General features: G+C 48.5%; 1 protein-coding gene across 7 annotated transcripts in view; it reads left to right on the top strand.

The window, feature by feature from the left end:
* The window catches only part of git1 (G protein-coupled receptor kinase interacting ArfGAP 1), a 145,893-nt gene extending 132,015 nt beyond the window's left edge, over positions 1 to 13,878 (top strand). For all 7 annotated transcript variants that reach the window (XM_078422453.1, XM_078422452.1, XM_078422451.1 and 4 more), the window contains 4 exons: positions 2,805 to 2,881; positions 5,610 to 5,783; positions 6,655 to 6,718; positions 7,628 to 13,878. In XM_078422453.1, the coding sequence (XP_078278579.1) occupies positions 2,805 to 2,881; positions 5,610 to 5,783; positions 6,655 to 6,718; positions 7,628 to 7,840 (528 nt within the window). In that variant the 3' untranslated portion in view covers positions 7,841 to 13,878. The remainder of the gene's footprint in view (positions 1 to 2,804; positions 2,882 to 5,609; positions 5,784 to 6,654; positions 6,719 to 7,627) is intronic.
* Positions 13,879 to 24,498: the final 10,620 nt, after the last annotated feature.

The raw sequence follows: 24,498 nt of genomic DNA, 5'->3' as shown, positions 1-24,498 counted from the left end.
GGAAACCATCTCATGGAAACATTTAGTTAAAATATTCTAATTCAAAAACTCCTATTAGCATTCCTGAGCTGAGCTCCAGATCTAGTTGGGAACAGTAACCACTTGACATTTTGGGTGGAGAAATCCAAGTTCAATATCACGGGGTCTCAAGCTGAAAGGTCACCTGTTCCCTTTTTCCGGAGTTGCTGTCTGACCCACTGAGCAACTCCAGCTTTTTGCGTCTATCATGGGAGTGATATCTGCCTACCCCATCTGCCATTGGCAGTATCCAAAGTCAAACGGCAACAAATTCAAGAGAGAGCTAGATAGAGCTCTTAAGGATAGCCGAGTCAGGGGGTATGGGGAGAAGGCAGGAACGGGGTACTGATTGAGAATGATCAGCCATGATCACATTGAATGGTGGTGCTGGCTCGAAGGGCCGAATGGCCTCCTGCACCTATTGTCTATAAAGTCAGATTCGGGAACAATTGGCAGCTGTCAATTTAAAAAAATATTTTTACAAAACAATTGGACAATGCAACTGTTCGTTACAAAACGACAGTGGTTAGGATAAAAGTCCTCTTAAACAAACCGGACTGGTGTAATAAACCTTTTATCAACACCACAATAAAAAGATTTCCTCCCAGTTTAAATTTTAACTCGAGTATGTAAAATATTGTTACCTTAAATGTGAAAGGGGCTTTTTCTTACATTTGGAAAATTTTATAATTAAAAAAAATGGGGAAATATATATAGCCCTAAATAGTAACAGGTGTTTGGTATCAAAAAGATGCCTCTGAAGCTGAGCAGTGATGGGTTGGAACCATCTGCCATTGTGTAAGTATTTTTGAAGGAATGCTTCAGATGAGTGCATGCATTTTATATATTTTCTCTTTTCTATTAAAAACTGTAACTGCTGACACTTTGGGTGTAAGAGAATGTAAAATGATAAAACTTAATTGTCACAGCCACATTATACCCCACAAAGATTTGACTAAAATGTTGAGATTCAAAAAATTAGAAAGGTTAAAGTCAGACATTTCAGAACCTTGTCAAAGTGCTAATCCTAGAATTCCAGAAATATTATTGGGCTTTCTTCTTCAATACAAACAGCCATTGGAAAATATAATGCCTCAATGGTTCCTTCATTATCACGTGTACCCAAGTACCATAAAGATCAGTAAGGGTCTCGACCTGAAACGTCACCCATTCCTTCTCTCCTAGATGCTGCCTGACCTGCTGAGTTACTCCAGCACTCTGTCATACACATCAGTAAGATTATTGCCCTACATTTTTCCCTGCAGGAACATGTTCCCAGTGTTGGGGGAGTCCAGAACCAGGGGCCACAGTCTAAGAATAAAGGGGAGGCCATTTAAAACTGAGATGAGAAAAAACGTTTTCACCCAGAGAGTTGTGAATTTGTGGAATTCTCTGTCACAGAGGGCAGTGGTGGCCAATTCACTGGATGAATTTAAAAGAGAGTTAGATAGAGCTCTAGGGGCTAGTGGAATCAAGGGATATGGGGAGAAGGCAGGCACGGGTTACTGATTGTGGATGATCAGCCACGATCACAATGAGTGGCGGTGCTGGCTCGAAAGGCCGAATGGCCTCCTCCTGCACCTATCGTCGATGTGACATTAGTACAATCCCCAGTTTAGCAGGTGATGCATAGATGCAGCCCCATTGAGTGTGTATGCAAGAGTGGGCAGGTTGTGGGGACATTTCACAGTCCCAGTGACAGCTGGCCACAGAAGCCGGTTGCAGCTGTCACCTCCATTACGGTCGTCCCGCCAACCATCGTCCTCCTTGCCCGACCACCTCCAACGTCTGTGGCCTGGGGGCGCCTACTGCAGCAACTCCGTTACCTCCATTACGGTCGTCCCGTCAACCATCGTCCTCCTTGCCCGACCACCTCCAACGTTTGTGGCCTGGGGGCGCCTCCTGCAGCAACTAGTTTAGTTTAGAGATACAGCATGGAAACAGGCCCTTCAGCCCACCGCGTCCGTATCGACCAGCGATCCCCCCGTGCAATAGCACTGTCCGACACATACTAGGGACAATTTGCAATTATACCAAGCCAATTAATGGACAAACATGTACGTCCTAGGAGTGTGGGAGGAAACCGGAGCACCCGGAGAAAACCCACGCAGGTCACAGGGAGAACGTACAAACTCCGTACAGACAGCACCCGCAGTCAGGATGGAACCCGGGTCACTGGCGCTGTGAGGCAGCAGCTCTACCCGCTGCACCACCGTGCCGCCCCTAACTAATCAATGTTGTCAGTCAAATCTAGTGTGGAATTTCACAGCAACGTTTGCAAACAACGTACTTTGTCAGGTCCAGGTCACTGTGGAATCTTGTACGAAATACGGGAAGTACAACTGTCAGATTTGTATCTCTCCAATAGCAATAACTATTTTTAATCCCATTTGACATATCGAAAATTATCTTGTTTTGAAATTCAGTAAATAAATAACTTTCGGGTAATAAAGGGAAAAAAAATCTGTTTCCTGACTACTTCCCAGTTCTTTTCCAGTGTGTTTCCTGGGGCTGGAGCCAGTGATTTGATTTATTAATTAAATTACGTAATTCTTTTGGTGCTTAATACTTATGGCCAGTACACATCATAAAACCAAATTTGAGTTGTGGAAAAGTGGGTTTATTTTGCATTGTAATAATGAAAGGTGCCGTCTCTTGTGTGGAGGTGAGGTGTGATTTGCCTCATTTGTTCCTCTGCTGATAACTAATGGAGAATCAGACTGGCAGTGAGTGCAGTGTGTGTGTCTTCAGGTAGTATCGTCCTCACCTTGTCCCCTTCCTTGCAGGTGTCCAGACTGGAGAAGCGGGGCAGTGGCACGGACAGTGATTATGACAATACCCAGGGCATCGACCTGGCACCGGGGTGAGACCATTGGTGACCCTGACACTCCCTGTGCCCATGTGAAACTCCAATCTTTGGAAGTGAAAGGCCGGGGTAGAGTGGATGTGGGGAGGATGTTTCCACTAGTGGGAGAGTCTAGGACCAGAGGGCACAGCCTCAGAATTAAAGGTCGTTCCTTTAGCAAGGAGATGAGGAGGAATTTCTTTAGTCAGAGGGTGGTGAATCTGTGGAATTCTTTGCCACAGACGGCTGTGGAGGCCAAGTCAGTGGATATTTTTCAGGCAGAGATAGATAGATAGATTCTTGATTAGTATGGGTGTCAGGGGTTATGGGGAGAAGACAGGAGAACGGGGTAAGGAGGAAGAGATAGATCAGCCATGATTGAATGACAGAGTTGACTTGATGGGCCGAATGGCCTAATTCTCCTCCTATCACTTCTGAACTTACGAAGATAATTTCTCGTCTCTGCCACATTGTTTTTCTGTGCAACGCCCATGTTATCTCTGCAAGTACTGCTGTAGATGCTTAGTTGTAATTTCTGTTCTGATAATAGGAACGTGGGTCTAGTCAGTCAGCACTAAAACATTGAGCGGAGGCTGTGTGCAGTAGGTGGGAGCTCATTTCTGTACCATGGATCATCACTGCAGCGGACTAGAAAGAAGGTCACCAGTAATGGGGTGGGGTCTAGTTCTGCATCTGATGTCCATGGAAGAAAAATCAGGTGGGCCTTGGGATCACCTAGGATTCAGAGAGGATTTACCAAGATATTGCCGGGACTCGAGGAACCAGGCTACAGGGAGAGGTTGAGCAGGCTCGGGCAAGGGCTTCATTCCTTGGAACGCAGGAGGATGAGGGGTGATCTTATAAGGTGTGTATAAAATCATGAGAGGAATAGATCGGGCAGATGCACAGTTTTGTTTTGCCCAGAGTTGGGGAATCGAGAACCAGAGGACATAGGTTTAAGGTAAGAGGGGAAAGATTTAATATGAACTTTTTTACACAAGGGTGGTGGGTGTGTGGAACGAGCTGCCAGAGGAGGTAGTTGAGGCTGGGACTATCACAACGTTTAAGAAATATTTAGACAGGTACATGGATAGGACAGGTTTGGAGGGATATGGGCCAAACACAGGCAGGTGGGACTAGTGTAGCTGGGATATGTTGGTCGGTGTGGGCAAGTTCGGCCGAAGGGCCTGTTTCTCTGATGTATGACTCAATATCTAAAACCTTTTTAATTGATTGGTTTCATTTGGGGATTTGCTGATCGAATTCATCAGATTTTTTCATAAAAGTAATATATACAAATGTTCATCCCAAACTACGAGGATTCCCTTCAGCATCAGACAGTGAACACGTCCACACTGATAGTGGCATAAACCACTCACTTAGCAGCAATCTTTGGGATGCGGGAGGGAACCCGGAGAAAACCCACGCAGGTCACGGGGAGAGCGTGCAAACCTCACAAAGACAGCACCCGCGGTCAGGGTGGAAGCCGGGTTTGTGGCAGTGTGAGGCAGCAGCACTACCCGCTGTCACCTAGAGAGACAGGGCACGTACGTGAGGATGCTATTCATAGACTATAGCTCCGCCTTCAACACGGTCATCCCCACCAAGCTCATCACCAAACTCCACCAGCTAGGCCTCAGCTCGTCATTATGTGACTGGATCCTGGACTTCCTGCTGGAACGACCGCAGGCAGTGAGAATGGGCCCGCACCTGTCCTCCACTTTCACCCTGAGTACCGGCACACCACAGGGCTGTGTTCTGAGCCCCATGCTCTACTCCCTCTTCACACACGACTGTGTTCCTGCATTCGACACCAACACCATTGTCAAGTTTGCAGATGACACAACGGTGATCGGGCTGATCACCAACGGGGATGAAACAAACTACAGAGCGGAGGTGCAGAACCTGGCGGACTGGTGCTCGGATAACAACCTGTCCCTAAATACCACCAAGACCAAGGAGCTGATCATCAACTTCCGTAGGTCACATAACGGGGAATATGCCCCGATCTCTATCAAGGTGGACAGTGTGGAGAGAGTGTCCAGCTTCAAGTTTCTGGGCACTTACATTTCGGAGGACCTAACATGGTCCAATAACACTGCTGCGCTGGTCAAGAAGGCACAACAAAGACTGTTCTACTTAAGAACACTGAAAAAGTCTGGTCTACCCCAACAGCTGCTGACGACCTTCTACCGCTGCACCATAGAGAGCATCCTAACGCATGGCATCCCTGTGTGGTACCTCAGCTGCACGGAGGCAGAGAGGAAAGCTCTACAGCGGGTAGTCCATAGAGCTCAGAGGGCCATCGGAACACAGCTACCAGACTTGGAGGGCATCTACAACACACGATGCCTCAGGAAAGCCACCAGCATCCACAAAGACTCTTCACACCCCTGCAACAGTCTGTTCGAACTCCTTCCATCGGGCAGACGATACAAGGCCTTCTACGCCCGCACCTCCAGACTCAGGAACAGCTTCATCCCCAGGGCCATAGCTGCTATGAACCGGTCCTGCTGAGCCGGATGGCCACAACGCATAGATCAACTTGCACTTTACCCTGTCCAAAACTGTTACAACTGTTTCGTTTCGTTGGGTTGCTGCTGTCTAAATTACTTAAATTATTGCATCGTATGGGAGGCGCATTCCCAATCTCGTTGTACCCCTGGGTACAATGACAATAAAGATATATTGTATTGTATTGTTGTACACCGTGTTCATGTTCGCTCCTGCTTTTGTTCCATGGCAGTATTGCTGACAGGAAGATGGGAAGGGAGGAGGAGTTGCACCTGGACTATGATGAGCACGACAACGAGCTGGATTCCAGCCTCCCCAGCACAGAGGATGTCATCCTGAAAACCGAGCAGGTCACCAAGAACATCCAGGAGCTGCTACGAGCAGCACAGGAGTGCAAGCACGAAAGGTCAGTCTGGAACCCCCTCCATCACGGCATCGTGCAGCCTAAATAAACAAAGGACAGAGTACTGGAGTAACTCAGTGGGTCAGGCAGCATCTGTGGAGAACATGGATAGGTGACGTTTCACAGAGTGCTGGAGTAACTCAGCGGGTCAGGCAGCATCTCGGGAGAAGGAATGGGTGACGTTTAGGGTCGAGCCCCTTCTTCATTCTGAAGAAACGTCACCCATTCCTTCTCTCCCGAGATGCTGCCTGACCCGCTGAGTTACTCCAGCATTTTGTGTCCACCTTCGATTTAAGCCATCGTCTTCTGTTCTTTCCTATGCATCATACCCATATTGGAGGAACAGCACCTCATATTTCACTTGAGCAGCTTCCAACCCAGTGGTATGAATATTGATTTTTCTAATTTCAAGTAACCCTTGCATTCCCTCTCCCTCCCCACCCTAGACATCCTGCACGTTCCACTGCATCCATGTGTACCTCCTTTATCACCTCTTCCACAGCCAATAAAGGACCATTGCGTGCTCCACCATTCCTGGTTCATCGGTGCCTGCTCTGATTGTTTTGTATCCTTTCATGCCTCTAGTTTCCGGACTCTGTCGGAAGAAGGGTCTTGACCCAAATCGTCACCCATTCCTTCTCTCCAGAGATGCTGCCTGACCCGCTGAGTTACTCCAGTACTCTGTGTCTATCTTTAGTCATAAACATTCTAGGTTAACGTTGCCAAGCCAAAGCAATTCTATTTGCTAGCCTCGTTATATTTTTACTCAGGATTCCAGCAACTGCGGTCTCTAATGTAAGAAAGATGTTGCTTTGCAACTTTTGCAGGTGGGGCTCAGTAAATGAATCTAACCCTTTGTGCATTTCATTCACAGTTTTGTGCCATGTTCTGAAAAGATCCACTCTGCTGTCACTGAAATGGCTTCTCTTTTTCCAAAGGTCAGTATTCATTCCAAAGTATTCATGATTATGTAGTTGACATCAAAAAGCAAGAGCACATTTTCACTGGGGGTGCAGGTGAGGTGAAGGGTCAGCTAACATGCTCTGTTTGCAGTAAGGGTAGGTGTCGGCAAGAGATGGTCTTGAAGTGGACTCATCTACCTGAGCCAGTTGACATGACACCCATTCAAAGCTGGATTCCCTCAAGGCTCAAGTCCAAAACCTGTCATCATCTGATCAGCATAATCAAGGACCAGTCTCTCTACACTTCACGCTGCCTTGGCAAGGCCAGAAGCATAACCAAGGACCAGTCTCACCCCGGCCACTCCCTCTTCTCCCCTCTCCCATTAGGCAAGAGGTACAGAAGTGTGAAAACGCACACCTCCAGATTCAGGGACAGTTTCTTCCCGGCTGTTATCAGGCAACTGAACCATCCTACCACAACCAGAGAGCAGTCCTGACCTCCCATCTCCCTCATTGGTGACCCTTGGGCTATCAATTACCTGAGGAGTAACTTTTTAATGCAAAGGGTGGTGGGCATATGAAATGAACTGCTGGAGGAGGTAGTTGAGGCTGGTGCAATCGCAACGTCTAAGAAACAGTTAGACAGGTACATGGATAGGACAGGTTTAGAGGGAAATCGGCCAAACGCAGGCAGGTGGGACTAGTGTAGATGGGGCATGTTGGCCAGTGTGGGCAAGTTGGGCCGAAGGGCCTGTTTCCACGCTGTATCACTGTGACTGACTAGTGTAGATGGGGCATGTTGGCCAGTGTGGGCAAGTTGGGCCGAAGGGCCTGTTTCCACACTGCATCACTGTGTGACTCTATGACGCTATGATTCTATGACTCTAGAACTTATATGCACTGTATGTTCACCCAGATTAATATATGTGTTTGTTTAATGATCAGAAACCTTCTCTGGACACAGTTCGGTCGTCTTTGAAATTGCTAAATGCCAGTGCCTTCAGACTGCAGTGTGAGTGCAGGAAAACGATTCCTCCAGAGCCGGGCGCTCCTGTAGACATGCAGCTGCTCACACAACAAGTCATCCAGTGTGCCTACGACATTGCCAAGGCAGCCAAGCAGCTGGTCACCATCACAACCCGTGAGAAAAAACAATGATCGTAAAGCACAGCAGCCACATTCCAGGAGTTGTTTTTGAAATACGTTTGGGAACTAAAGAAAGGCATCTTCGTTCAGAGGCAAACTGGAGTCCCTGTACATAGACTGATTCCAATACTGTGGATTATTTTTTCTGTGATAGGTTGTTTTGGCTTTCACGTTGAAGAAAGCTTGTCGGAGGTTTAAATTTCCAATGTCGTGGTGGAGAGTGCCAGCGGTAGTTAGCCAGAGATTACTAGCGCCACACAATGACTCGGCCAAAGCACAGGCTGCAGTGCGGTGAAACTTCAACCTCTGGCGTTTCGGCAAGATGTAAATACTTAGGTGATGTTACACTGGAATTCCTGACTCCTCAATCAAGTTGTTTTGCAGAATTACTCAGCGCTACATAGTCGGTGCAATCCACACATTCATGCCACACAGGCATCTTGCATCCAAGCGAGCAAGTCATCTCAATCCTACACCATCAACACCGACCGGGCCACCCGAGGACAACCTGGACTGTCGGCAGCTTACCTGCTGCACTTAGTCCATCACCAGAAGCTGCAGATTAGTGGACCTCAGTAGTGGCTGCCTTGTGTCATGTAGGATACTGTCAACCTGGCAGCCATCAGTACCATTGCCTCTCTGTGCATTGTAGGCCTTACAACTGTTGAATCTCGTTGGACCCCCATGGGAGTGTCGTTTCCACTCTTTGCTTTCTTTGTGCCACTGTGGTTTTGCATTGACCGATGCACAGGTGATGAATCTATACAAGAGCGTACCTTCAATGATAGTTTACTAAATTACTTACTCTACAGCGGCTCACAGTGCTACTGGACCACGACCGCCAGTTGTACAAAGGGTTTGTCCTTGTTTGAAATCTGCACTATTCTCTTGGTGCAAGTATGACAATTTGGGGAGAGTGTTTGATCAGGCTGCCTTGCCACGACTGACCAGTGTGGCCATTCCCAGCCATGTGACTCCACCTCACCCATGGGAGCAGGAGGTACGGGTACCTTGCTCCATGGATCAGTGGGTAGGGACATGCTCCATGGATCAGTGGGTAGGGACATGCTCCATGGATCAGTGGGTAGGGACATGCTCCATGGATCAGTGGGTAGGGACATGCTCCATGGATCAGTGGGTAGGGACGCTCCATGGAGCAGTGCGTAGGGACATGCTCCATGGATGGAGGAGGTAGGGACGCTCCATGGATCAGTGCGTAGGGGCATGCTCCATGGATGGAGGAGGTAAGGACGCTCCATGGATCAGTGCGTAGGGACATGCTCCATGGATGGAGGAGGTAGGGACGCTCCATGGATCAGTGGGTAGGGACATGCTCCATGGATCAGTGGGTAGGGACATGCTCCATGGATGGAGGAGGTAGGGACGCTCCATGGATCAGTGCGTAGGGACATGCTCCATGGATCAGTGGGTAGGGACATGCTCCATGGATCAGTGGGTAGGGACATGCTCCATGGATCAGTGGGTAGGGACATGCTCCATGGATCAGTGCGTAGGGACATGTTCCATGGATCAGTGCGTAGGGACATGTTCCATGGATCAGTGCGTAGGGACATGTTCCATGGATCAGTGGGTAGGGGCATGTTCCATGGATCAGTGGGTAGGGACATGTTCCATGGATCAGTGGGTAGGGACATGCTCCATGGATCAGTGGGTAGGGACATGCTCCATGGATGGAGGAGGTAGGGACATGCTCCATGGATCAGTGGGTAGGGGCATGTTCCATGGATCAGTGGGTAGGGGTGCGTAACTATGTGGATGCAGGAGGTAGGGGTGCCTCGCCCATTGATCAGGAGGGAGGGGTACCTTGCCCATGGATCAGGAGGTAGGGGGTGTGTAGCCAACGTTCACCCTGGCTCGGGTTACTGATGGGAGTGAGACCAACAACTAATGAACATAACACTAAAGTCTAACTTTATTACCATGCTCACTCTAATTACGAATAAGAATTATCCATTTATTCATTTTTATTTATGAAAATTAAATGGCCTTGTGTAAATGTTATTTTGTGTTAATGAACCAGGGGGGGGAACCCTATCGCCAGCACTTGTGTGTTGCCTTGACATTGAATGGTCTTCAGTGAATGCAAAACCATGGAAGCTGTAGATTATCAATTTAGATTGGGAAATTCAAGTGTAGGAACCTAGTTGTTTTAACTCCTTCACATTAACAAATTCCCGTCAGAACGTGGGGCTGTGGAATATGTGATATTAATGGTGCGGCATGGTGGTGAAGCGGTAGAGTTGCTGCCTCACAGCGCCAGAGACCCGTGCTCGGTCATGGCTACGGGTGCTGTCTGTACAGAGTTTGTACGTTCTCTCTGGCCTGCGTGGGTTTTCTCTGAGATCTTCGGTTTCCTCCCACGCTCTGAAGACGTGCAGGTTTGTAGGTTAATTGGCTCGGTATAAGTGTAACTTGTCCCTAGTGTGTGTAGGGTAGTGTTAGTATGCAGGGATCGCTGGTCGGCGCAGACTCGGTGGGCCTATTTCCACTCTGTATCTTTAAACTAAACTAATCTGAACATCCTCACTGCAAAATATGAAAGTTGGCTTGACTTTCTTGGCCAACTCCAATTTTGGGTAGCATTGCTAATGTTTCTCCATTTAGCATTAGCCAGTGGGAAATTAGAGTGGGCTGCAAGGATGACTTCAAATATCTGAAACTAGTTTCATTCAGAGTAACTAGGGGAGAACTTTTTCATACTGTAAATTGGAAGAGGCTAAATAAGGTTTGAGGTATGCTGACTTCAACAGTTTGGTAAAAACAATCTCGACTCATTGACATCTGACACATTGCCTATTGGAGTGCTAATTTAATATAAAGCAAGCTAGTAAATGTGTGTCACTTCATTATGTTAAACGCTAGAAATGTTCACCACTCTGGTTTTGGTTACCCTGGTTACAAATTAAGATCACTGTAGAAACAAGGAACTGCAGGTGTTGGTTTACCAAAGTGCTGGAGTAACTCAGTGGGTCAGGCAGCATCACTGGAGAACATGGTTGGAACCATTCTTCAATCTGAAAAAGGGTGCTGGCATGAAACGTCACTTATCCATGTTCTCCACAGATGCTGCCTGACCTGCTGAGTTACTCCAGCACTCTGTGAAACATCACCTATCCATGTTCTCCACAGATGCTGCCTGACCCGCTGAGTTACTCCAGCACTCTGTGACACAGCACTTTGTGTCTTTCTTCATCCAAAACCACTGCACCAAGGACACAAGGGTGAATCAGTGGGTAAAGGAGATGTGGTAACGTCACTTGTTGGCTGCACATGAGAGTATCATCAATCCTTTTATTTGTGTTCGTTTGATAACATGATCATCAAACCCAAAAGATTTCGGAAGGTTTGATACTGACAAATGTACTAACATTGTAAAATATACTGCCTATTTCTATAGATTGTGAAGCAGTAACACTGCTGTGTGGTATTGAGGTGAGCGGGCAGACTGTGGTATTGAGGTGAGGTGAGCGGGCAGACTGTGTGGTATTGAGGTGAGCGGGCAGACTGTGTGGTATTGAGGTGCGCAGGGCAGACTGGTATTGAGGTGAGGTGAGCGGGCAGACTGGTATTGAGGTGAGCGGGCAGACTGCCCATGCCATACTTGGCCAGCTTAACCTTTGAACTGGCTCAAATATCTAGTTAGCTTGACCTGCAGTTAGACCGAGAGGGTCCTCAGGCATTTGTATCGACCAGCTCAGAATGGGGAGAGGGTCCTCAGGCATTTGTATCGACCAGCTCAGAATGGGGAGAGGGGGGGGAGGGGAGGGTAGTAAATGGTGTCAAGGGTGATTCAAACTGTTCAGCGAGCCGGCAAGTTTGCAAAGGGACCGACCGGTCAAGCTGGCGTGATGTCTGAGCCCAGCCCTGTCCCATCGCACTGTAACGGACATCGGTCTGCAGTGCCTTCACTACTGACCAGACGGACATCGGTCTGCAGTGCCTTCACTACTGACCAGTTATCTCCAATTCTGCAAGTGTTGTTTACAAAGAAAACCATGAAATGTTAATATAACTTATCGATTTTTTTTCCTGAATCTTACCAATCAGAATGCCTTAACCAATTTTTATTTTGTTTCAGAAAAGAACCTTGGGAAGCAATTATCCAATGAACATTTAATAATTGTAAAGCTGGTTTTGCAGGCGATTTGCAGAATGCAAACACTCTGGCTTCCATTGTTATAAACATGATGCCTCCATGGGTACACATGTGTGTGGGAACAGAGGCTTCCCAACTAAATAACCTTTAATGGTGGGGTAAAATGGGTGCTGTGGGATGGCATGTTTGCCTTGTGTTAAATTGCAGCAGTAAGCAAGCAGTGAACTATTGACAGGTGGTGTACGTTGGTGGGATTCAGACTTGGGCCAAAACTGCACATTCATTCACTCTGCCTTTATTTAGTTTTAAAATATTTATTTCTAAATAACAGCTGGATAAACCTGGAAGAGATTAGATATATCTCTATTCAAAATGTGACTTGATGGTGACATGGGTATTTTTTCTTTGTGGAGTTAGCCGTTTTAAAATGTTGATAACTGCACAGTGTAAAACTGGAATCACACGCAACACTCGAGTCCCTGCCTGTGTTACGCTAGGCAGCAGTCACTGCTTGAATATGTACCTGCCAATTCATCACATCTGTGGATATGTCACTGGGAATGTTGGCAAAGACGGTCTGTAAATGGGGACAGAGGTGCCAGGGGTGGGGTATGCTGGTGGTAGACACACACCAAGTGCTGGCCGGGCCAGGTAGCATCTCTGGAGAAAAGGAATGGGTGACGTTCAGGTGACTCCCAGTCTGATGAAGGGTCTCGACCTGAAACGTCACCCATTCCTTCTCTCCAGAGATGCTGCCTGACCCGCTGAGTTACTCCAGCATTATGTGTCTATCTGTGGTGTAAAGCAGCATCTGCAGTTGTTTCCTACACGTGTGATAGTTGTACGTGAACTTCCCAGAGCAGGTTGACCATGTGAATCAGTCCACATTGTTACTGGTTCAGACATCCCCGCCAGCATTCTGTAACCACCAACCCCAGGGGTAGGTGAAGTAGTGAGAGGAATGCCACATAAACCTTGTGTCTATTCTGAGAATGAAGAATTATTAAAATTATCTTAAACTTTTAAAGATAAGAATTAACGCAATTGCTGAAAATATTTGTCAAAAAGGTTATTTGTAGGAGGCAGACACAAAGCTCTGGAGTAACTCAGCGGGTCGGGCAGCATCTCTGGAGAGAAGGAATAAGTAATGTTTCGGGTCCCCTATTCCTTCCTTCAGTTACTCCAGCGTGTGGTGTAAACCAGCATCTGTAGTTCCTTCCTCCACTGTTTGTAGGAGGCCATTGATTGTGATATCAGAATCCACATCCGTCCATGCACTACAGTGAGCAAGTGTGAAATCACAAACACACTGGCAACCAACAGTGTGAAGCACTTGTACACCCAGCTGCAGCAGGATTCCACCAACTACCTTCTGAAATCGATCTACTACAGTGGAGAGTGATGCATCCTAGGAATGTCACAACATGCCTGTGGCACGACAACACTACCAGTAACAGTTTGAAACATTGATTTTACATTCACAAACATGTTGTATATATTATTAAAGCCAGTACTCTGGGTGGGACACTAATGAGCAACCTGTAGATTGAGATGTTTCTCCACTTCACACCGTTCTAGAATGCCTTTGGATGGACCTATCTCAGGGGGCCCCTGCCTTGTACGTGTTCTATCTGTTCCATTACTAACCCCCTAATGTGTGGTACCAATGTTTCGTTCAACAAAATCCAAATGTCTGATATCTCAAACCGTTGGTGTTAAGCATGCACTTTTGACAATTGAGTGCTGAAGGTTATATTTAACATAGACACCGACCTGCTTCCTGTTTCTTTTGTGCAATGAATGCTAATTGTAATTAATGCCATTTAGAAATGCACTCTATTGTAGATGGTAGTGGAAATGTGATGGTGATGGTGGTGGTGACCTGCTTGTAAACTCATCTATTGTACATTTGTATTGAAATAAATACATGCAGTTGTGCACAATGCTTGCTCTGCACTCAATTCTTATTTTGGATTAACTATAGTCAAAGATAGTGCACAGAAGTGGCGGCACTGTCGGTGGCACAGCGGTAGAGTTGTTGCCTTGCAGCACCAGAGACCCATGTTTGATCCTGACTACGGGTGCTGTCTGTACGGAGTTTGGACGTTCTACCCGTGACCTGTGGGGGTTTCCACCAGGTGCTCCGGTTTCCTCTCACACTCCAAAGATGTACAGTATTTGTACATTAATTGGCTTGGTATAATTATAAATTGTCCCTAGTGCGTGTGGCGGGATGGTGTTAATGTGCGGGGATCGCTGGTCAGCACGGACTCTGCAGACAGCAGGGCCTGTTTCCCCGTTGCACCCCTCCCAACCCTTTCGACTTTTGGAGAAAGTATCCGCTTTCTTATTTCATTTCCGCCATTCCGATTTCGCCTCGCATATTTCCACAAAACAGTCGGTAATTGCAATTTGTCAATTTGGCCGCTAGAGGATCTGCAAGAAATCCCCCCTGCCCGCCCTGGAAGTCTCCCCGAAAATGTGGCACCTAGGCTGGGCAAGGCAGCAAATCTTGACCACATTGGGACTTCCACGGCCGATCGGTGGGTTGAGTTTGCAACCTGCGGTCGGGGCTCTGCAACTCCAGCCCAGCTGGAGCCAGCACATCTATCCCCATGGCCGACTTCCTTGGCCTGCTGGATAAACCAGCAAAGCTCTGGAACCAAGAGTGCCAGAAAATCAGTGGTGGAACTGTAATGAGTAAATATTACATTTAAGTGCAAGATTATATAACTATATTAATTAATTAAGACAGGCTTAAAATATAAAACACAGCAGAAAAGCCAATTACCACCTTTCTGGGCTGATTATCAATTAATGTGCGAATTTACTTCAAGTACTTCCGTATGCTTAGTCGAGTCGCATATATCAACTCTTCATAACTTAGTCATACATTTTATGACTATTGTTCTTTTATTCAATACCAAGAGAATTGGGATGTGTAAGGAAAAAGCAAAATAGAAAAAACAAAACAAAACAATGTTTTCTTTGTGTTGTAAAAAGTATCTCTGTCCAATAACCTTTCTATAAATATATACTCATGATAGGCCTGGCATTGTACATGCAGTCCAAGGACTACAGACTATTGGAAATAATAGTTGATTTTCACAGGTGAATGTAGCACATTTGGCGTGCATACTTTTTTTTTTTGCTGAAATGTTACATTGCGCGCCATATGAATTTTGGTGTAAAAGTGAATTTTGGACATCAAAATGATGAATTTTTAAAACCAAATGTTGGGAGTTCTGCCGTTGTAAACTAAGCAATTAAGTTTGGAACATGGCGAAATAATAAAAATAATGCACATCTTGCATAGAAAGTAGAAATAACATACTAAAGTATACATCTTGCGTTGATCTGAGTAGTTGTGTTGAAAAAGGCTTGACTGTTAAGAATTGATGATTTCAGATCAATTTTTCCAACAGGTTGGAAACTTAAATACTACATTGAAAAGAGTAATTTGAGAATTTGATTGTCCTTTTGAATTTGTATGTTGGGAATATGTTAAATAAATTTAAACTGAATTTAAAAATTAAATAGATGGGACATCTTGGCCAGCATGAGTAAGTTGGGCTGAAGGGCCTGTTTCCATGCTGTACAACTCTGACTCCAGTTCCTCCTTATCTAAAAGCTAATTAGACCATCCGTCTTGTTCGAGATGAAATTGATTTGTGTTCAAGGCCAAGGCCCATGGACAGGTAGACAAGAGACCTGGAGCAACAATCAACTAAAACACAGTGCAACCAGTGTAAAATTACACGGCAAATCATGACTTAGGGAGTAAAGTTCACGAACAATCATCCAGAAAGAAAATTAATTCCAAAATTTTAATAGTTTTTGAAAACGTACAAAAAAAGTGACAATTGTAAACATTTGAGAATATTTCCCCCATAAAAAAACCTCATTAATCAACTAGATCAGCAATCAGTTCTGATACCAGATCACACTAATTCTGTAGATTACTTGTAGGAACAGCAGATGCTGGTTTAAACTGAAGATAAGATACAAAAAGCTGGAGTTACTCAGCGGGACAGACAGGCAGCACCATTCCTCCTCTCCAGTAAATGCTGCCTGTCTGTCCTGCTGAGGTACTTCAGCTTTCTGTGTCTATTTTCTGTAGATTACTTCCTGAGTACCAATAATTTAGCGTTTAAAAATTCCCTCATGATCTAGACTAATCTGAGAAAAGAATCAACGTTCCCTCTGTCTCCGTTTAGCTTCCTCTGGTTTAACATTAAACCCACTGCAGATTAATTTCAATGCAAATTAATGGCAACCTGCAGAATATGTTTCAAACCTTCAGTTGCCAAATGATTTGCATCTTTTGAAACCTTGGCTGTTCCATGGCCCGACACACATTACTCTTGCTCTACCTCGGCTTTTAGTTTTGACATTTGTTTTAGAGGTACTGCAGGCCCGCCATGTCCGTGCTGACCCTCCTTCACCCGTTCACACTTAGCTCTATGTTATCCCACTTTCTCATCCACCCCCTACACACTAGTGCCAACTTACAGGGGGGCGATTAACCTACAAACCCGCATGTCTTTGGAGAGTGTGAGGAAACCGGAGCACCCGGAGAAAACCCACGCGGTCACAGGGAGAACGTACAAAGTCCACGCAGACTGGACCTGAGGTCAGGATCAAAGCCGGGTCTCTGGTACTGTGAGGCCCTAATAACACGCTTTTACACACAAATTCAGGATTTCTTCGTTAGTTTTAGTTGAGAAATAGCCTGGAAGCAGCCACTTTGGCCCACTAAGTCTGCTGACCAGTGATGCTGCTACACTAGCACACACTACACACTAGGGACAATATTACATTGAAATTAAGCCTGTTTACCTGCACGTTTTTGGAGTGTGGGAGGAAACCGGAGCACCCGGAGAAAACCCACGCAGGTCACGAAGAGAACGTACAAACTCCGCACAGATAGCGTGGAATTTCTTTTTCGAGAGGTAATTACCAAGTGGAATTTTCTCGATTCCCAACGCCAACATGTTTATTTTAGTTTTGTTTAGATTAGAGACACAGCGCGGAAACAGGCCCATCGGCCCACCGAGTCCGTGCCGACCAGCCATCCCCACACATTAACACTATCCTACACACACTAGGGACAATTTTTATCAAAGCCAATCAACCTACAAACCTGCACGTCTTTGGAGTGTGGGAGGAAACCGGAGCACCCGGAGAAAACCCACGCAGGTCACGGGGAGAACGTGCAAACTCCGTACAGACAGCACCCGTAGTCAGGATGGAACCCGGGTCTTTGGCGCTGTGAGGCAGCAGCTCTACCCGCTGCGCCACCGTGCCGCTGAGATGTGACAAGGGAAATCACTGCTCCCATCAGGCAGGAGGTAGAGAGGTCAGAGGTCCCACAGCATCAGCCTCAGGAGCAGCTACACTAGCCCAGACCATCACACAAACCAACCTCCCTCCCATCAACTCCATCTACACCTCACGCTGCCTCGGCAAGGCCAGCAGCATCATCAAGGACCAGTCTCACCCCGGTCACTCCCTCTTCTCCCCTCTCCCATCAGGCAAGAGGTACAGAAGTGTGAAAACGCACACCTCCAGATTCAGGGACAGTTTCTTCCCGGCTGTTATCAGGCAACTGAACCATCCTACCACAACCAGAGAGCAGTCCTGAACTACTATCTTCCTAATTTGTGGCCCTTGTTCTACCTTTGATCGGGCTTTACCTTGCACTAAGTAACCCTACACTGTGAATGGGTCGATTGTAATCATGGATTGTCTTTCTGCTGACTGGTTAGCAAAACCATTTCACTGTACACATGACAATAAACTAGACTGAATGCTGGTGGAGTTTGAGTCTGACCCACAAACCTGGTTCACAAACTTTTTGTGCTGGAAGGAACAACAATGCTGGTTTAAACCGTAGATAGCCACAAAAGGCTGGAGTAACTCAGCGGGACAGGCAGCATCGACTGTGGAGAGAAGTCAGACTGAAAGTCAGGGAACTTTAGTATGAAGAAGGGTCTCGACCCGAAAACGACACCCATTCCTTTCCTCCAGAGATGCTGCCTGTCCCACTGAGTTACTCCAGCACTCTGTGTCTATCTTCACAAACTTGTTTTGCCAGAGTCAGCGATCACTGCTGTAGCTGCTATCCTGGTGAACGGGTTATTTAAACCGACAAAAAAAGAAAGAGTTAATTCTGTAATAACCTGAAACAATGCTGTCTAAACCCTAGTCGTATTATACAGCCTGCAGAACTAGTTGGTCTCCACAACCACACCCAAACGCACTCGATCCCCACAAAACCAGTTTTAAGATTGAATTATAAGTTCATGTTCATGAGTGAAAGGAGAAGAATTAGGCCATTCGGCCCATCAAGTCTACTCCACCATTCAATCATGGCTGATCTATCTCTCCCTCCTAACCCCATTCGCCTGCCTTCTCCCCATAACCCCTGACACCTGCACTAATCAAGAATCTATCTATCTATCTCTACCTTAAATATATCCACTGACTTGGCCTCCACAGCCGTCTGTGGCAAAGAATCCCACAGATTCACCACCCTCTGACTAAAGACATTCCTCCTCGTCTCCTTCCTAAAGGAACGTCCTTTAATTCTGAGGCTTTGACCTCTGATCCCAATTATAGACGATTATAAGATCCGGAATTATACGAGACCTCAGTCCAAAACCATCTTTGAGGACGTGGCCCAGATATTCTTGTTTTAGTACCTCGTAAACCATAAACCTGCAGAATGACCCTTGTATCTGCAATCTGCCCTGTCACACACTCAACAAAAGGCGCCGATGTAGATCGCCATGGAATATTCACAAGGGCTTTGTTTTAACTCTGCATTCTACTGTAAAAGGTTGCGATCTCGCGATTTCTCTCTCTCTCTCTCTCTCTCTCTCTCTCTGTCTCTGTCTCTATCTCTCTCTATCTCTCTCGATCACTCCAAAACGTACGATGTAAATCTTAGAACAAAGCATCTTGTGTGACCTAAGATTCTAGTAAAATAAGTCATGTTAAAAGTCGTGTAGCCCCCACCGCCAGTATTGCAGTCTTGTGTTGCCAGGTGCTGGGGTCCAGTATTGCAGTCTTGTGTTGCCAGGTGCTGGGGTCCAGTATTGCAGTCTTGTGTTGCCAGGTGCTGGGGTCCAGTATTGCAGTGTTGTGTTGCCAGGTGCTGGGGTCCAGTATTGCAGTGTTGTGTTGCCAGGTGCTGGGGTCCAGTATTGCAGTCTTGTGTTGCCAGGTGCTGGGGTCCAATATTGCAGTCTTGTGTTGCCAGGTGCTGGTCCAGTATTGCAGTGTTGTGTTGCCAGGTGCTGGGGTCCAGTATTGCAGTCTTGTGTTGCCAGGTGCTGGGGTCCAATATTGCAGTCTTGTGTTGCCAGGTGCTGGTCCAGCTGTCTGCTGCAAATTACAGTCACTTTACACAACTCAAGCCATGGACAAGCGGGCCCTTTGCTCCAGTTAGTCACTGATCTCGCTGGGAAGCACGTTGTAAGTTGCGGCGAATTTCTTCCTAGACGGTGGCCGCTTTTTCCTCTTGCCAAACCTGACAATTCTTCTCTTTATTATATCTACAAGATAAAATAGTTTTTGTGTGAGTTTCTTCAAGCGGCACGGTGGCGCAGCGGGTAGAGCTGCTGCCTCACAGCGCCAGAGACCAGGGTTCCATCCCCACTACGGGCGCTGTCTGTACGGAGTTTGCACGTTCTCCCCGTGACCTGCGTGGGTTTTCTCCGGGTGCTCCGGTTTCCTCCCACACTCCAAAGACGTGCAGGATTCGAGGTTAATTGGCTTTGGTAGGTTATAAAATTGTCCCCAGTGCATGTTGGTCGCTGGTCAGCAGGGTCTCAGTGGGCCGAAGGGCCTGTTTCCATGCTGTATCTCGAGTCTAAACCTTTCCAAGCTCTAGAGCATGGATAAAGTGAATGTTCAGGTCTTTTTTTCCCAGGGTAGAGGATTCTAAAACTAGAGGGCACAGGCTAAAGGTGAGAGGGGGGAGATCCAAGAGGGACCTTAGGGGCAGCTTTATCACTCAGACAATATTGTATCTGCCTCCACCAGCAGAACGTTCCAGGCACCCACCACCTCTGTGTGAAAACAAACTTGCCCTGCACGTCGCATTTAAACGTTGCCCCCCTAAACCTTGAAGCTTTGCCTCTTAATATTTGACAGTTCCACCTCGGGGAAAGGTTCTGACAGTCAATAGACAATAGTCCACCCCATCTGTGCCTCTCATCAGTGTATGTACCTGTATTAGATCGCCCATTAACCCCTACGCCCCAGAGAGAACAATACAAGCCTCTCCACCCTCTCCCTGTAGCTGTGACCCTCTAACCCAGACATTGAACCTCTCCACCCTCTCCCTGTAGCTGTGACCCTCTAACCCAGACATTGTCCTGGTGAACCTCTCCCTCCTTTCCCTGTAGCTGCGACCCTCTAACCCAGACATCGAACCTCTCCAACCTCTCCCTGTAGCTGGAACCCTCTAACCCAGACATTGTCCTGGTGAACCTCCTCTCCAACCTCTCCACCCTCTCCCTGCAGCTGTGACCCTCTAATCCAGGCGGCGTTCTGGTGAACCTCTCCAATCTCTCCCTGTAGCTGTGACCCTCTAACCCAGGCAGTGTCCTGATGAACCTCCTCTGCCCCCTCTCCCCAGCCACCCCGTGCCAGCCAGATGTTGGGAGGTGCCCAGATGTGCAGAGAGTGTGGTCACCGGCCATCACCCAATACAATCGCTCCACATTAAACCTCGTCTACCAGCAAATGCCTGTCGTTTTTGTACTTTTATTAGTTTCGAGACACAGCACGGAAACAGGCCCTTCGGCCCACGCCGACCATCGTTCACCTGTTCGCGCTACTTGTATGTTATCCCACTTTCTCATCCACTCCCGACACACTAGGGGGCGATTTACAAATGGGCTCAAGGAGAGAGCCTTCACTTCGCGGCCCTGTTTCCACCAATCTTCCCACCACCACCACGCACAAGACGCACAAGAAGCCATTGTAGGCAGATCCAAGAAGCTCAGCTCTAGCTGAACAATTTCTAATCGTGATGTGGACTCGATAAGAACCTTCAAACCAACTCGTGTTTGGGATGTGGGAGGAAACCCACACATACACAGAGAGAACGTGCAAACTCCACACAGGCAGTGGTAATGATGGGGCCCGAGTCTCTGGCGCCGTGAGGCAGCAGGTCTACCTGCTGCACCAATTGTATTCCTGTACAGTACGAGGTGATTGGGAGGCTCACCAACAAAAGCTTCTACACCGTGTTTGCACTGGTTACGCCAGCATTGTGTATCGATCTTTCACCATGAGCCTCGTAGTAGGTGACAATAACAAACCTTAAATAAATAAGGACACTAAAGTGCTGGAGTAACTCAGTGGGTCAGGCAGCATCTGTGGAGAACATGGATAGGTGACGTTTCACAGAGTGCTGGAGTAACTCAGCGGGTCAGGCAGCATCTGTGGAGAACATGGATAGGTGACGTTTCACAGAGTGCTGGAGTAACTCAGTGGGTCAGGCAGCATCTCTGGAGAGAAGGAATGGGTGACGGTTTGGGTCAAGACCCTTCTTCAGACATGGATAGGTGATGTTTGGGGTCGGGGCCTTTCCTCAGACTGACTACATTGGGTAGAGTGGATGTGGAGAGGATGTTTCCACTAGTGGGAGAGTCTAGGACCAGAGGGCACAGCCTCAGAATTAAAGGACGTTCCTTTAGGAAGGAGATGAGGAGGAATTTCTTTAGTCGGAGGGTGGTGAATCTGTGGGATTCTTTTCCACAGACGGCTGTGGAGGCCACAAGTCAATGGATATATTTAAGGCAGAGAAAGACAGATTCTTGATCAGTGCGGGTGTCAGGGGTTATGGGGAGAAGGCAGGAGAATGGGGTTAGGAGGGAGAGATAGATCAGCCGGGATTGAATGTCGGAGCACATTTGATGGGCCGAGTTGCTTGATTCTGCTCCTATCACTAGGAACATGACCACTGTGAGTTGGAGCAAGGGGGGATTCACAAGTGATAGGAGCAGAATTAGGCCATTCGGCCCCAAAGAGCCTACTCCGCCATTCAATCAGGGCTGAAGATAGTCACAAATTGCTGGAGTAACTCAGCGGGTCAGGCAGCATCTGGAGAGAAGGAATGGGTGGCGTTTCTTCAGCCTAAAGAAGAGTCTTGACCCAAAACGTCACCCATTCCTTCCCTCCACAGATGCTGCCTGACCCGCTGAGTTACTCCGGCACTTTGTGTCTGTCTTCGGTGTAAACCAGCGTCTGCAGTTCCTTCCTACACATTCAGTTGCAGCCGATGTATCTCCCCCTCCTGACCCCATCCACCCGTGTGTGCGCCGTGTTGGGACCGCCATTACCTGCCACGCTCTCGGTGCCGCTCTGCGCGGGCGTCCAGTAGAGGCTGCGGCTCCTGATGAAGCGGCGATAGAGGCGAGTGTACAGCACGGCCAAGGTCAACAACGCCAGCACCACGGTTAGAGCCCCCGCCGCCCACGCTGCCTCCTCACTGCGGCCAGTGGGTACCGTGCCAGCCCGCCGCCCACCGGCACCCGCCCCCCCCCACCACACTGGCACCCCCCCCCACCCCGGGACCACCCGCCCCCCCGCACTCGCAGCACTCACTGCCCGCCCGTGCGGTCACGGTGGCGTTTAACTGCGCCTCCCCTCCCCCCGGCACTCCCCCACCCCCAGCCGCCACCCCGCTCTCCGCATCCGCGCCGGGGCTGGTCCGGGCAGTAATGTTACCCCCCTCCCCCTCCCCCACTCCCGCCTTCTCCCCCTCACCCACCCCCTCCCTCTCCCTCTCCCCCACCCTCTCCCCCTTCCCCACTCCCACCCCCACCCCCGCTCCTACCCCCACCCTCTCCCCGTCCCCCACCCTCTCCCTCCCCCCCTTCCCCACCCCCTTCCCCACCCTCTCCCCCACCCCCACCCTCTCCCCCTCCCCCTCACCCTTGCCTGGACTCTGACCTAACCCCTCCCGTCCTCTCCCACTCCCTCCTGCACCCTCTGCCACCCCCCCTCCTCCTTCTTTCCCTACCCCTCCCCCCTCGGCCCCTCCATCCCCCGCCCCACCCCCTTGCCACTGGCCATTCGGGGGGTGGAGTATTTGCAGGGTCTCGGGGCCCCTCGGGCGGTCAGGGTTGGCCGGGCCAGCCGTGTGGTTGTGACCGGTCTGGCCAGAGTCCTGCAACACCAGCGACCCAAGGCCAGACCCCCGCCCTCCCCTTCCAGAGCCCCCCCTCCCCATCCCTTCACCAGGCCCACTCCTCCTGACCAGGCCGCTGCCAGGTGAGCCCCTGCCCACCAGACGTGGGGGTGGGGCCCTTGTGGCCACAGGGGCCCGTGTGGTTGCCCCACGCTGGCGACCGGCCGCAGGAGTAGAGGGCGAATGTGCAGCCCTCTCCTGCACGTGGGCGCTGGGGGCCGACAATCCCACCTCCTCCCTGCTTGGAGCAGCTGCTCTGGAGCGAAGGTCCCGTCTCCTCCTCACAGCCCCGTGCCCATCAGACACATGCCTCACCCTCACCACACCGCCTCCATCTACAACATCTCTCCATTTCATTCCTCTTGCCTGAAGATCATTTTTCTTAAAGAAACGCTGCAGTTTCTGCCCAAACAAAAGAGCAAAGGTTATTTTCATAGAGTCGTAAGTGATAGGAGCAGAATGAGGCCATTCGGCCCATCAAGTCTACTCCGCCATTCAATCATGGCTGATCTATCTCTCCCTCTCAACCCCATTCTCCTGCCTTCTCCCCGTAACCCCTGACACCCGCACTCCAAAGACGTACAGGTATGTAGGTTAATTGGCTGGGTAAATGTAAAAATTGTCCCTAGTGGGTGTAGGATAGTGTTAATGTACGGGGATCACTGGGCGGCACGGACTTGGAGGGCCGAAAAGGCCTGTTTCCGGCTGTATATATATGATATGATGATATGATAATCAACAATCTATCTATCTCTGCCTTAAATATATCCATTGACTTGTGGCCTCCACAGCCGTCTGTGGCAAAGAATCCCACAGATTCACCCCCTCTGACCAAAGAAATTCCTCCTCATCTCCTTCCTAAAGGAACATCCTTTAATTCTGAGGCTGTGCCCTCTGGTCCTAGACTCTCCCACTAGTGGAACCATCCTCTCCACATCCACTCTATCCAGGCCGCTCACTGTTCTGTACGTTTCAATGAGGGCCCCCCTCATCCTTCCAAACTCCAGTGAGTACAGGCCCAGTGCCCACAAACGCTCATCATTGGCTCATAGAGTCAGAGAGGCACAAGAGTGTCAGGAGCCTGAACACTGTCCCGCCCCCAGGTTCAGGAACAGCTGCTTCCCTTCACAACAGCACCTCATATTTCACTCAGGCAGCTTACAGCCCAGCGGTATGAATATTGATTTCTCTAACTTCAAGTAACCCCGGCATTCTCTCTCTCTCTCTCCATCCCTCCCCCACCCAAGTCACACCAGCGTTACGTTCTCACCCAGCAAACAGCAAACAGTGGCCTGTTACCTTTAACAGGCGTGGCTGTGTTCTGCAGCTGCGGCTCACCGGCAG

The sequence above is a fragment of the Rhinoraja longicauda genome, chromosome 26, assembly GCF_053455715.1.
Source record: "Rhinoraja longicauda isolate Sanriku21f chromosome 26, sRhiLon1.1, whole genome shotgun sequence".
In the NCBI taxonomy this organism is placed as follows: Eukaryota; Metazoa; Chordata; class Chondrichthyes; order Rajiformes; family Arhynchobatidae; genus Rhinoraja; species Rhinoraja longicauda.
This window is presented reverse-complemented; position numbering and strand designations above follow the sequence as displayed.